We start from the raw sequence: 14,354 nt of genomic DNA, 5'->3' as shown, positions 1-14,354 counted from the left end.
CAAAGCTAAATGTAACATTTTGGACCGAAAAATTAATGTATTTCATGAATGTAAATATAAATGTATTTGTACTATACAAGAATCTGCAATGCAAACAATGTAAAAATAACATATATACAATATACAAATAATATAAATGTTAAAAAGTATCAATGGTGTTAACATTAACAGAATTCTCACATCATTAGATAACGTTTGTCAAACAAAAGAAACACATTATTAGGTAAATATTAGCATCTTCCTAAATCTATAAAAACAAATAGGCAAGTCAAACGTTATGCAATTGTTGGAATTTGTACCATACAAAACTGCTTGGACATTTACATTGGTTTCTTTATTTGTTAAAGCCTGAAGTTAAAATAATATATAATATATACATTTTTTTAATGGAAAATGTTGGTACTAAAATAGTGTGCAGGTATTCAATGTAATATTAGATCCAATTTTTCTTTTATCCAATCCTTTAACATTTTACACAGAAAACTAGGACAGATTTCATAACTTTTTTTGTCAAAAGTCAGTCTCTAATCATCTTAGGCAGTCTACATTGATTGCTAAGGCTCACAAGTCTACAGTTCTGATTACTGAACAATAGGCATTCACACAGGGTACCATTTATTATAGTCTTTCCACGTACTATCTCTAGATTTCAGTTCATTCTCATTCTCAGGTGCTGGAAATTTTTTACTTCACATGTAGGTCAAAATCTACAGTTCCTTATATGATTTTTCATTCATTATAAAGTAAAATCATTTTATTTACATTATTTGTTCATACTAAATTAATGCCAAAGCCGTAGTACAAAAATATGGCAAACTGATTACACGTATGTATTCATTACCAATACTCTACTCATGGTCCAGTCCTTAGCAACAATCTTTTTTTACTTTAATAGATGAAGAAAATTGGGAGTTATTCCTTTTATCTCTTGTAGCTGCCTCTCATTTTCACCTTAGGTGCTGACCCATTTTTTACTATTCTGTCCACATTACACATTACAAAGTTTGTGACCTATAAAATTAAAAGCTGGCACTGTAAATTCTGCGTTACCTAAAATAGTTGTGAAAATGTTAACCAAAGTAATATTTTTAATAAAATAGGCATAAAATCATTATTAGTGCACACCACTGAAACATAATTTCAAAACCCTCTACTGAATAATGTATGTATACTTAAAATATTTGTGTACCTAACAATATTTAAGTTAATACCTAGAAGCAGAGAAGCCCCCCAGTGACAGTGTACACTGGGGTGACAGTCTACACTATGGGATATAGGAGTATTTGCTCTGTATTCAGTCTGATTACCTTTATGGCTAAGTCAGTAAGTGTAATTATGTAATATATGTATTTAACTTCCTGCTATATGCACATTATTATTTTAAATCTTTAAAAATGCATATACTTTGCCTTTAGATAAAGTGCTTTGATATCTTCAGCCCCTATTAGTGGTCTGGGATCTCCAGTACTATGCTGTTCCAGTGCATACACCTAAGCCATGTGAGAGTTTTGTTGAAAATTAGTTGGCTCATTTTTGTTTTTTTATATAGTAACCTATACGATTGTCTTTAGTTGGCTGATATCTATTTGGTATGTCACCAGTTCTGATAAAGCAGTCACTCTTAAATACCTGATTAGACCTTAACAGTGATACCCCTTCCATCTTCCTACAAGGGATATACAAACTTTGAACCATGTAACTACATTACTTCACATTTACCACTTTTATACCTATATGTTTAGGGGAATTATTAGGTCCACCAGGTGGTGACCAGAGCTTTTGCTTGTCTATGTTTGATTTAAATTTTGATGTTTCAGTATATTCTTTATGCTCATGTGTAGATTTCTCTAAATTTTTTAGTTAATATGTTATTCAATACAATTTAAGGTTTTATATCTTTGTTGGGTATTTGTATCCTTTTGCAGTGATGACCAGACTAAAAAAATGCATGGGCAATGTAACTATTTTTCAATTTTACATCAGGGGTCTATTACTGATAGCCTAGAGGTCTCTATTTAAATTTAAAACTTTATGTTCTGACTGGCAGGGAGGTTGCCATGGCTCCCTCATGCCAGTGAACCATTGAGAAGTTACATTTAGACTCTATCAGTGGCAGCCCAATAGAGAATGAATGGGAATGGTGGCCAGCCATCCAGTACTGCTGGCTGTCCAGGAACTTGCACATTTAACAACAGTGTTGCAGTGTGAGTCTCTGGGAGGCTGGGAAGGTTGCCAGAAGCTGCACAGCATCGCTTGTTACCACTGCACACCTGAACCTGCCCTATAACACAGCAGTCGCCAACCTGGCCAACCTCCAGCCTGGCAGGAGAAGGACCCCACTGGGAGGGCGCACCCTCCAGACCTGCAGACCATGTCTCCCGTACAAATTGTAGGGTCAGGGCGGTGGACGGGTTGTGTCTTGGGTCACAACCTACCCACTCTCCCATTGCAGGCTCAGACCTGCGATGGGAGAATGTGCGGGTTCTGGGATTATGACGTTTCTTCTCCTTTGAGTGACACATAGTTCCCCACACATGCATGGTCCAGTGGCAACCACTGCTATGACAGGTGGATGATTCCTACTGCAGTTGTGAGCTTGATTTAAACATTTTAAATGTTGGTTTCACCCTAAAAAAGTATGCAACTTTTATATTGATTTTATTAACCTATAGCACAACAGAACATACCAAGTAGTTACTTAGCTGAGACATGTAAGATTAGCAGCCTGGATTCGTCAATCACAGACTTGCGCAACACAATCACAAACTGAAATTCAGATGTTTTTCTTGGAAATGGGAACCTGTAATTGTATGAGCTCATTTTGTCCTAAAATTTATAAAAACCAAATAATACAATCTCCTAGAACCTTTACCATGTATGATAGTTTTTTTTTTATTCTACAACACTCTCTAAAATGTAATTGTGGGATCCTGTCAATGAGTTTCTTGTGAAGGTAAGCTGTTATGGGGTTATTGTGATCAATCATTCCATAACCACCACTTGCCGTCTTGCTTTGTCACCATGTCACACAGACGTATATTTCAACACACATTACACAGGTATAGTCTATTGTTGTCAACATCAGAAAATGTATTCTGTGAAATACAAAGCAGGCACTACTGGAGTGTATGCATGTTTACATGAAGTACTAAAATGAGGCTGCGGGAGAACGGAAGAACTGAGCTATGACGTTGGATAAGCTTGAAAAAAAATGTTCTTTCTTTCATTCTTTAGTGATCTGGGGAACATACACTTGTAATGCTGCCCCTCTCTATTAGTTAAGAACTCACACTAATAGGAGAGAACAGATATTGCAGCTATTGGTATGTCCTAAAAGGATGATTACTATGTTTATTTTATATGTTATCATTTTTCCTAATATTCCTGAGGTCAGGAAACACAAATACCCAGGCTGCTGATTACTGCTCTAAATAGCAGATGAGAGATTTTGGGCGTGTGTGATCATGGCATCAATTTCAAATGACTGCTAATTTAGCCAGGACTAGCGGGCCCGGAAATTTCAGAATAAGAGCTGACTGTTTGATGCTAAATGAAGTCTGCAAAAAGTCTCCAAGAATCTCAAGATTACATAGCAGGATCTAAAATATTTTCTGGCAAAATATACATAGTACAACATTGCATAAATTAAAACTACATGCAAAGTGAGCCAGGAAAATAGTCCTTGCTGTCCAAAATGAACATTAAATCAAGACTACAGCACACAGGAAATAATGTGATATGCATGAATAAATCAAGTTCAAAGATACATATGTTTTGTCCACAGTAGACATATTGGGCAATAAATTCACACCATTGCAGGAGAAGAAATGGTTTAAGTTTGCTTTGCTGCTTCAGGATCTGGATAGTTTGTAGTAATTAAATAACTATGAATTCTGCATAATATCTAAGAGTGCTTGACGAGAATGTAAAGCCCATTGTCCAAAATTGAAGCCAAAATGGATCTTTCAACACAAAAATGGTCGAAAACATATTAAAATGTCTAAGAATCAAAGCTTAATAAGACATTTTTTGGGGTATAGATTGACATATCCAAAACTCGGATTTGAGTTCCATTAGGGTTGATTTGCTAAGTAAATGTAAAAAAGAAAAAAAAAATGTTTTGAAGAAAAAAAAATGTTTATCATGAATTATCTACAAAACTGCCAAACACACTTGTTACACTGGCTTGTAGCTATTAAAGCTAATACACCCTAATGAAACTGCTTGTGAACTGTGAATACATTTTTGATAATAAAATATTGCCTTAAGTAGAAAATAAAGTGCTAACAAAGAACACTTCAGCAAATTAAATATTAACTCAATGCATCCTCAATATAATTTCAAATTACGTAGTAAGCAATATTTATGAAGAAACAGCTCTTTTATACTTCAGAAGTGTGTGTAGAGTTAGAATTTAATAAAAGTTTAATGATATTTTTTTTCCTACCTTTTTATATGCAATCCAGTCAAACACTCGATCTATATCTGTGGCCTTTAGCACCTCCTGAGAAACTGGATGTGAACTGGCCAATCCATCCAGCAGCATCACCTCATGTAACACGTCTGTCAGAAACCGCTGCTTTTCCTGAAAAAGTTATAAATTGCATTCAAGTTAGCAACAAAATTACTACTTCTGTCATTTTGTTTCTTAAGGATTCTGCTACAAATTCTTCTCAGCACATTTTCATCCTAAACTGTATTTTAAGCTTTTTTTTTTCTTTGCTGCTGGCCATTTGTTAAAGAGACAAATGTGACAGGTTTTACTTTACCATGTGTTCTATTTGGAAAATTTACTGTTGTCCCATTTGCAGTAAAGAGGAGGAATATCACAACATTTGGTCTTACACTTTTCCTCTTTAATTGTTTGTAAATCAAAATTTGATGGCTAAGTGTATTTATAAAAATAGGTGGGCATTTGGCCATGTAGACACAATCTAACTTTCCTTACTACCCTGGGACAGTTAGTGTTTCCATAAACAATAATTTGTATCTCAGTTTAGTATTTATATATCAGGGGGTACTGAGAAGTTCCTGGCTTTGCCCCCTTCCAGATGAAATAGAAAAATGAGTGGGGGGGCATATGACAGCCTAATATCTTAGTATGTAACTGTGCAAATATCAGGTCTTTTCGATTCCTAAAACTGTTTTTTCATTTAGTGAGAAGCTGTGATGGCAGAGGCACAAGCAAGTTTCACGTCGTTGGAGTTACGGGCTGTCATGAAGTTTATGTTTCTCCAGGGAAAGTCAGCAAAGGACAGTCACACTGAGACACAGAGATGTCACAAACACTGGGGGAGAAGTGTCCTTCCTACAGCACTGTCAAAACCTGGATATCTCGTTTCAAGACATTTCACTGTTGAAGATGAGCCCCGCAGTGGGTGCCCTCCAACCTTAACTGACCGGACAACCTGCAATGCTGTCCATGAGCTGATTATTGAGGACTGGCGAATATCTAGAAAAAAGATAGCCCAGATACTTGACACCTCACAGGAGCATGTTAGGTTTGTTATCACCACTATCCTAGACATGCACAAGCTTTAAGCAAAGTGGGTGCTGAAATGTTTGAACAGTGATCAGAAGAAGGAACAAGTTAAGGCATCCAAAGGCGTTTTGGCCCATTTTGAAGCTAAACAGGTCTTCTTGGCTAGGTTACTGACAGGAGGATGAAACCTGGCTCCACATCTATGATCCTGAAACCAAGGAACAGTCAAAGGAATGGCACCACAGCAGGTCCCCGCGGCCGAAGAAGTTCCGAACCCAGAAATCGGCCAAAAAAGTCATGGCATTCGTTTTCTGGGACAAAGACGTATTCTTTTGGTGGACTACCTACCTCGGGGCTCTAGTATCAACGGACAATATTATGCTAACCTCCTGGACCAGCTGAAGGAGGCAATTAAGACGAAATGCTGTGGAAAGTTGACCAAATTGTTCCTTTTTTTGCAGGACAATGCACCTGCGCACACATCCAACGTTGTGGCTGCCAAATGGAACACCCTGGGTTTCCAATTGGTCCACCATCCCCCCTACTCACCTGACCTTGCCCCTTTGGACTATTATCTGTTCCCAAATAAGAGGTAAAAACCTAAAGGGGCAACGTTTTGAGGACATTTTTGACGTCAAAGATGCTGCTGAGAACTGGTGTGCGGCCCAACCAAAGGACTTTTATTTGAAAAGTCTAAAAAAGCTCCAAATACGCTGTCCCAAATACATCAGTCTCAGGGGGGAATATGTTGAATATATGTGTTATTTCATAACTCTGGCTCTCTTTTTTCTGGGAAAAGCCAGGAACCTCACAGCACCCCCTCGTATAGTTCTGTTTAGTAGTCAAGTTAAGGTCAATGCAAAGTGGAAATACAGTATAAATGGAGAAAGGATTTTCAATGACAACTTCCAACTCATTTCTTAAAGCTTAAAGCTGAACTACACCATGCCATCCTCCTATTTTTTCACTTTTACCTTTTTCAACGATCTGGATTGGCTAGGCCTGGATGAGTAACTCCCATGCAGGCATTACATTAATTCACAGCATATGCAGAGGAATATAGGAATGCCGGGTATCCTGGCAACCAAAGTTGACGCTGGATATGCGCAGCTTAGTTTTGTCGCCAGCAACCTAAAACAATCAGGCAGGTATGAGGGATTATTGCAAAAGGAACATCTCTTGTCCCTTTCTGCAATGATGACCTCCTTGAACATATATTCTTAAAAGTGGAACTTTAGTTCTGCTTTAAGAGGAATTCTTTCCCCTCTGTTCACTCTGCTGTTATTTCAAAGACATATGTCCAACCAATTAACCCGGTAATTTTCCAATGAACAGCAGAACATATTATTAATAAATCTAACAATTACATGCAAAATGCATATAGACTAATTTTGGAAAAAAAACACTGTAATTTCTTAAACTGATCAAATTTAGAGTGATTACATCCAAACGCAAGATGGTTTTCAGTAATGTTACCTGTCAATGTAGCTAAATAATTATTTTAACCTGATAAGAATAAACTTATGATATTTTAATTAAGCAAATTAATTATATGATTCGTTAGAATTGTAAAATTCAGATTTCTCTAGTTACTCAACTTAGCAAGGTTTATTTCATTAAATTAGTATGCTTACAATGTGGTTCTAGCAGGGTTTTACAAAGGTTCAGGGGTTGAACTTCTTTGATCTAGAAATCACATGCACATTTGAAATTAGGATAGATATGATGTATTGCATGATATTTTGGTATGATTGTCAGAATACTTGGAATGCTTGTCTTTTTTTAGGTTTATTCTAGTGTTGAAGGATGGAAAAGGAATTCAAAAGCCAACCTATTAAGTGTTCACACAATACAGCAAACATTATCTTTAGAACACAAGTTTCTAAAGAGCATCCAAATGACTATGTCAATAGATGAGAAAATGCAGCAAGTACAAGTGCCCCAGCAATATCAGTTTATTTTTTTTCAAAAACCTTCCAAATTTCACATTACTATTGTGAAAGTAGCAACTATTGTTGGTTGTGTTTTATGTTCTTTTCAGTTATGAGCAAATGGTAAAGAAGCATGTCTTCAGTATATAGACAGATTTTACCGCACAGAACAATGGGACAGCTTTTCAAAATTGGCAACACAATAGTTGTAATTTACAAAGAAAACACAATCATAAAAATATTTTCTCAGTAGCTTAGAAAAGAAAAACAATGAATCTTTTGGTGAATAGGTAGATAAGTGGTAATTTTTCAGAAATGTAAATTTTCCTGATCCCATCACATGTATTTCTAATAGCAAATGACTAAATATTACAAATAAGAGTGAAGTTTTAAGATATAGGCCAATGAACTTGACATGTTTAGCCAAGCCACCTAATCAGGATAAAGATAAAAATTTATAACCTGGGATGGATGTTTGTAGCAAACAGATGTTCACAATAGGAATCAATATCAAATTGCTCTACAGGTTTTACCCTCATTCCTATTGTGTCACAACATTCAAGGGGAAAAAACAAGGGTTGCTATTCCATTTCATTACTTTTGCTATTTTAAACTCCTTTGATCAGACAGGAATTCTACTTCTTCAGTTATCCCTAGTCAATTGCTGCTCATTGAAGGGGATTTCATCATGACCCTATATTCGGCTCAGGACTACTTGACCTTAAAATAAAACTCACGCTACCTAAGCATTAAAATATCACAACAGTTACATCAACCTATTAGGCAATTAGAATATATACCATAATTAGGAGAAAGTGTCTCCTAATTCAACTTGCACAATTCATAAACTAGAATAGACTATTATTGGCCATCCTTCACTTGTTCAAGTTGACATTACCTGGACAGACTATTTTCATGTTCAACTTTTATTCTTCCTGGAAAAATGTCTGGAATACCAGTGGAGATATGAAAAAAATATTGTATTTACATATATGTATGTAAAGAGAGAGAGAGTCGAAGTGCCTACTACTACAACCTGTACTGTTTCTTACAAAATCATGTATATGGCATTTTTATGATTAGGGACTTAATTCATAGTATTGTACTGGCCTACCTGGATACCAAGGTATTTTGCTACGGTGTATCATATTTCTTTTTTTTTTAGAAAACCAGTTATTAAAGCTAAACAATAGAAAAAAGGTGAAACTTCTAAGGACTTACATGACACAGTCCTGAAGTTTAGCCTTAACACTTTGATGACTCCAGCCTTTAACTTTACCAAATATCCACAAGGATACTTATATTTAGGACCATTTTTTGTAATTAAAATGTAAAACTTAAGCTGTTCTACATTAAAGTAAATAGATACTAAATGTATATTTAAAAATTTAACTAAACTAAGTTTTATGAGCACACATTGCTAAATGACATTCAAAAGCTCTCCACAATTATACAGTTATATTTTATTCATAATTGGAACAATTACATTGTAATTCAAGATTTGTTCTCTGGAAAGATGAACAAGAGTAATATTTAAACTTTGGTAAATTAGGCAGGTTACCTGAGATATGTGCTGATGATATGCCATCTAATAATGAATTGTTATATCTTTTCTCCTAAATTCTAATTATAAATCATTAATACATCTAAAAAGGGAAAAGTTATAAACCAGATCAAAAATCAATCTTCATACAAAATTGCAGTGACACAGAAGTTCAGATGTTCATTTACTCAAGGTTGTATAGTATAATTTATGCTTATCTTTATCTATTACATTTGCTCAGTTTTACATTGAGAATAATCATTTTATTTGGAATAAAATCTGCCACAGTGAGGTTAAATTAGCTGTTAAACATTTAAATAAATGTTGGTAATATTGTTATTAAAACAAAAAAAGAAAAATGTAAATATATATTACAGGCAACATTTATTACAGCAACATATATTATTTCAGTACAAGTAGTTACTTAGCATTGCACGCAGTCTATTTGCTGCAGTAAAACTGGTTGGATTCTGGAGTTCAGACTTCATGTGGGGATCTCAATCTACTAGTAGTCAGCTGAAGTCTTTACAGATATCATGAGTCTGATTTATTAAAGCTCTCCAAGACTAGAAAAGATGGACTATGTTGTTTTCCTCACTTTGGCATAAATACCTATTTTAAATAATATTTGAACAGTGCAAATTTGGACTAGGTCACAGATTAGATCGCTACTCTTGCGTCATTTTGATAAATTTTGATAGTAATCTGAAGTATTATAATAAAAATAATATTATTACGTCTCTTTTGGAGTTGTGGGACATGACATGTATCGGCAGGTCCTCTGCTTTAACTGGTTTTATTTCAATACCATGGTGGGCTCCTTTTAGTCTGTTTGAATATGAACATTTATACGAATGATGTGGAATTTGCATTTACCATCTGACTAAGTATTTAATTAATTTGGACTATAATATGTATTTACAACTAAATGCTGTATCTTTATAACCACTGGATTAGTTACTGATATTTATTAACACTACAATGAAGAAATGCCAGTAGAGAGATCTTGGGCCTCTGGGCACACAGACATACTTTTTTAATTTATATGCTTATTATATACAATATGTAGAGTTTATTAATTTCTTAAGGTGTATATTGTTATATTCTGTGAGAATTAAATCCTTGCATTTGGATTACTTTACACAGAAGGGTTTGGGTTTTTCATAGGGGTAGAGTTTTTTTGGTTGACGATATGGCTATATATTTATATTATTTTTATTTTGTTCATCAAAATTATTAAATTGTTAAAAAGTTCACAATTTATGCTGGAAAAATATGCATACTATTTTATTTAGTAATTTTGGTAGGTAGTATTTCCTTTGACTTACAAGCAGATGGGACTCCAGTTAGTAGGAATTTTAAATTATCACCCAAGTTTTATTTTACTAATACTAAAGCTGCGTGCACACTTGCAATTTTTGTCATTGGAAAGGATCTTTCACGATCCCTTCCAACGACAAGGGACTACCCGATGCATGAACGGTGCTGTACATACAGCACCGTTCATGCTCTATGGAGAGGGGAGGGGGAGAGCGACGGAGCGGCACCCTTGAAGTTTAGCCTTAACACTTTGATGACTCCAGCCTTTAACTTTACCAAATATCCACAAGGATACTTATATTTAGGACCATTTTTTGTAATTAAAATGTAAAACTTAAGCTGTTCTACATTAAAGTAAATAGATACTAAATGTATATTTAAAAATTTAACTAAACTAAGTTTTATGAGCACACATTGCTAAATGACATTCAAAAGCTCTCCACAATTATACAGTTATATTTTATTCATAATTGGAACAATTACATTGTAATTCAAGATTTGTTCTCTGGAAAGATGAACAAGAGTAATATTTAAACTTTGGTAAATTAGGCAGGTTACCTGAGATATGTGCTGATGATATGCCATCTAATAATGAATTGTTATATCTTTTCTCCTAAATTCTAATTATAAATCATTAATACATCTAAAAAGGGAAAAGTTATAAACCAGATCAAAAATCAATCTTCATACAAAATTGCAGTGACACAGAAGTTCAGATGTTCATTTACTCAAGGTTGTATAGTATAATTTATGCTTATCTTTATCTATTACATTTGCTCAGTTTTACATTGAGAATAATCATTTTATTTGGAATAAAATCTGCCACAGTGAGGTTAAATTAGCTGTTAAACATTTAAATAAATGTTGGTAATATTGTTATTAAAACAAAAAAAGAAAAATGTAAATATATATTACAGGCAACATTTATTACAGCAACATATATTATTTCAGTACAAGTAGTTACTTAGCATTGCACGCAGTCTATTTGCTGCAGTAAAACTGGTTGGATTCTGGAGTTCAGACTTCATGTGGGGATCTCAATCTACTAGTAGTCAGCTGAAGTCTTTACAGATATCATGAGTCTGATTTATTAAAGCTCTCCAAGACTAGAAAAGATGGACTATGTTGTTTTCCTCACTTTGGCATAAATACCTATTTTAAATAATATTTGAACAGTGCAAATTTGGACTAGGTCACAGATTAGATCGCTACTCTTGCGTCATTTTGATAAATTTTGATAGTAATCTGAAGTATTATAATAAAAATAATATTATTACGTCTCTTTTGGAGTTGTGGGACATGACATGTATCGGCAGGTCCTCTGCTTTAACTGGTTTTATTTCAATACCATGGTGGGCTCCTTTTAGTCTGTTTGAATATGAACATTTATACGAATGATGTGAAATTTGCATTTATCATCTGACTAAGTATTTAATTAATTTGGACTATAATATGTATTTACAACTAAATGCTGTATCTTTATAACCACTGGATTAGTTACTGATATTTATTAACACTACAATGAAGAAATGCCAGTAGAGAGATCTTGGGCCTCTGGGCACACAGACATACTTTTTTAATTTATATGCTTATTATATACAATATGTAGAGTTTATTAATTTCTTAAGGTGTATATTGTTATATTCTGTGAGAATTAAATCCTTGCATTTGGATTACTTTACACAGAAGGGTTTGGGTTTTTCATAGGGGTAGAGTTTTTTTGGTTGACGATATGGCTATATATTTATATTATTTTTATTTTGTTCATCAAAATTATTAAATTGTTAAAAAGTTCACAATTTATGCTGGAAAAATATGCATACTATTTTATTTAGTAATTTTGGTAGGTAGTATTTCCTTTGACTTACAAGCAGATGGGACTCCAGTTAGTAGGAATTTTAAATTATCACCCAAGTTTTATTTTACTAATACTAAAGCTGCTTGCACACTTGCAATTTTTGTCATTGGAAAGGATCTTTCACGATCCCTTCCAACGACAAGGGACTACCCGATGCATGAACGGTGCTGTCATGCTCTATGGAGAGGGGAGGGGGAGAGCGATGGAGCGGCACCCTGCTGCGCGCTCTCCCCCTTCCCTTTCATTAGGATCGGTCGTCGTCCATCGTCCATGGATCCGGCAGGTCGGTCGTTCGGACGATGGACGACACCGACTGTACACAAGGCAGATTTTCGCCCGATATTTGTCCCATGCCGATTAAATGGCGAAAATCTGCCCTGTGTACGTAGCTTAAGGCTCCTTACAAGAACAGAGTTGAGTCTAGACTCACAAAATACTTTAAAAATTGAATATATGCAAGACCATAAGTAAGCAAATCACATTAAAAATAATTACTATGACATATATTTAGTGTCATGTTTACAAAGTTTCCTTAAAATACAACTTCAACTACACAAGCCCTTATAGGTAGCCTGTGCTTAATCTCAGTAAAATTACACTTACACTCTATATTTTAAAATACAATTTTTACATTTGCAATTAGAAAAGATTGCATACTTCTCCTGAAAAAATGTTTTGAATCTAATAAAAGGCAAAAGGAAAAGAATATGACAGCTAGAGTAAATATAGCATTTAATCCAACAATACACTTGGTGATGGGTAAAGTTGTTGTAGTTAGCTTCATAATCAGTAAATTTAAGTTCACTTTGTCTGTGAGTATTATAGCAATGTTAACTTTGATCAAAATAAATGTGTATTATCTCTTCCAGATTATGTTATTCATGATGTTTCCTCTGGAGAGGAAGAGAAACGTGCAAACAGCTGGTGTTTGTCATTTTAGACTAATGATGTTGAAGACCTGGAAACGTTCATGTGCCATTAAGGCAAAGAGATCTTCTGTACAAAATTCATTGTGCTTTAATTTTCTCTCAGCAGTGTCAGGGGCCTATTCCAGAATGAACTGATGCTTCTGAAACAGGTAAAACCAATTCATACTAAGTGAACATAAGGGTAAATGTTTGCATATACTTATAGTAATTTAGATGATCTTTTTATGATAGATATAGTTTTTAAAACTTCAATTTTGCATTGCTCCAAAAAAAACCACCTTTATTTTAATGTATATATATATATATATATATATATATATATATATATGTGACCATGTGACCAGCTAATCTTGAAGTATATTTGTAAAAAGTTTATACAGTATGTTATTTATGTTCTTCACCTGCAATATTGAAATCACAGAGTTGTAATAGCTTGCAGGTAAGTTAACCATACAAATGTATCAGTTCATGGTATTTTCTCTTTTTTCCTTATGAAACCAAAACACATTTCATTTGCTATTGTCTATCACAATATTAAACTTTTGTTTATTTTAACGATATTGTTTTACAATGTACAGCAATGCAGTTTCCAGATATAGAAGTGGCTAGGGAGTCTAGGCAGCAGCATAACTGACTTTAGTAACTTTATCCCAAAGGTGTCAAAACTATGCTGGTGATGCAAGAGGGGAACCGGAAATATTCTGCACATTTTCTGGTCCTTTCCAGCTCTGCAACACTTTTGGGATATGACAAAAGATTTCACAGAAGTTTACCACTGTTACTGTTCCCACAAACCTAAACGTATTTCTTGTTCACCATAGTCAGATATGTCTAAATGTATCAGACACTTTATAACATTCCCTGAATTGTGTATCCCTCATCTGTGGAAATCTTAATCCCTACCTCGAATTGCCACTTCACTCCAAAAAAGTAAATAAGATTATGCCCATGGAGGACCTTACATCCAGTATTCATGATACTAGAGAGAAGTTTCTGAATATATGGTCTTCATGGGTGATGGTTATGGGCTCACAAGAATATCAACATCAAGTGTTTACATGGAGAGGACTAGGAGCTTTTGGTATGGAAGGCAATCATAACAATATAATAAATATCATAATCATATTTAATCATAAACAATGGCACTTTCATGACTGAAACTGTTTGGGCTAAAGAAATACGTTACTGCAGTAACTGATGGCCATGGTTAAAAGTTGATGTTGAACATGATGCATGGTAACATTAACACTGATTTATTAGTTATTATGAATCAGGATCTGGAGGTTACCAG

At 34.4% G+C, this 14,354-nt stretch overlaps 1 protein-coding gene across 1 annotated transcript in view; it reads right to left on the bottom strand.

Moving 5' to 3' along the window:
• The window catches only part of TRHDE (thyrotropin releasing hormone degrading enzyme), a 186,263-nt gene that overhangs the window by 105,979 nt on the left and 65,930 nt on the right, over nucleotides 1-14,354 (bottom strand). Inside the window, exon 5 of the mRNA XM_072399026.1 lies at nucleotides 4,448-4,585. Coding sequence (XP_072255127.1) covers nucleotides 4,448-4,585 — 138 coding nt within the window. The remainder of the gene's footprint in view (nucleotides 1-4,447; nucleotides 4,586-14,354) is intronic.

This window comes from Pyxicephalus adspersus, chromosome 2 (assembly GCF_032062135.1).
Source record: "Pyxicephalus adspersus chromosome 2, UCB_Pads_2.0, whole genome shotgun sequence".
NCBI classification, from domain to species: domain Eukaryota; kingdom Metazoa; phylum Chordata; class Amphibia; order Anura; family Pyxicephalidae; genus Pyxicephalus; species Pyxicephalus adspersus.
Note: the sequence above shows the minus strand (reverse complement) of the source record. Positions and strands in the feature narration are given on the sequence as shown.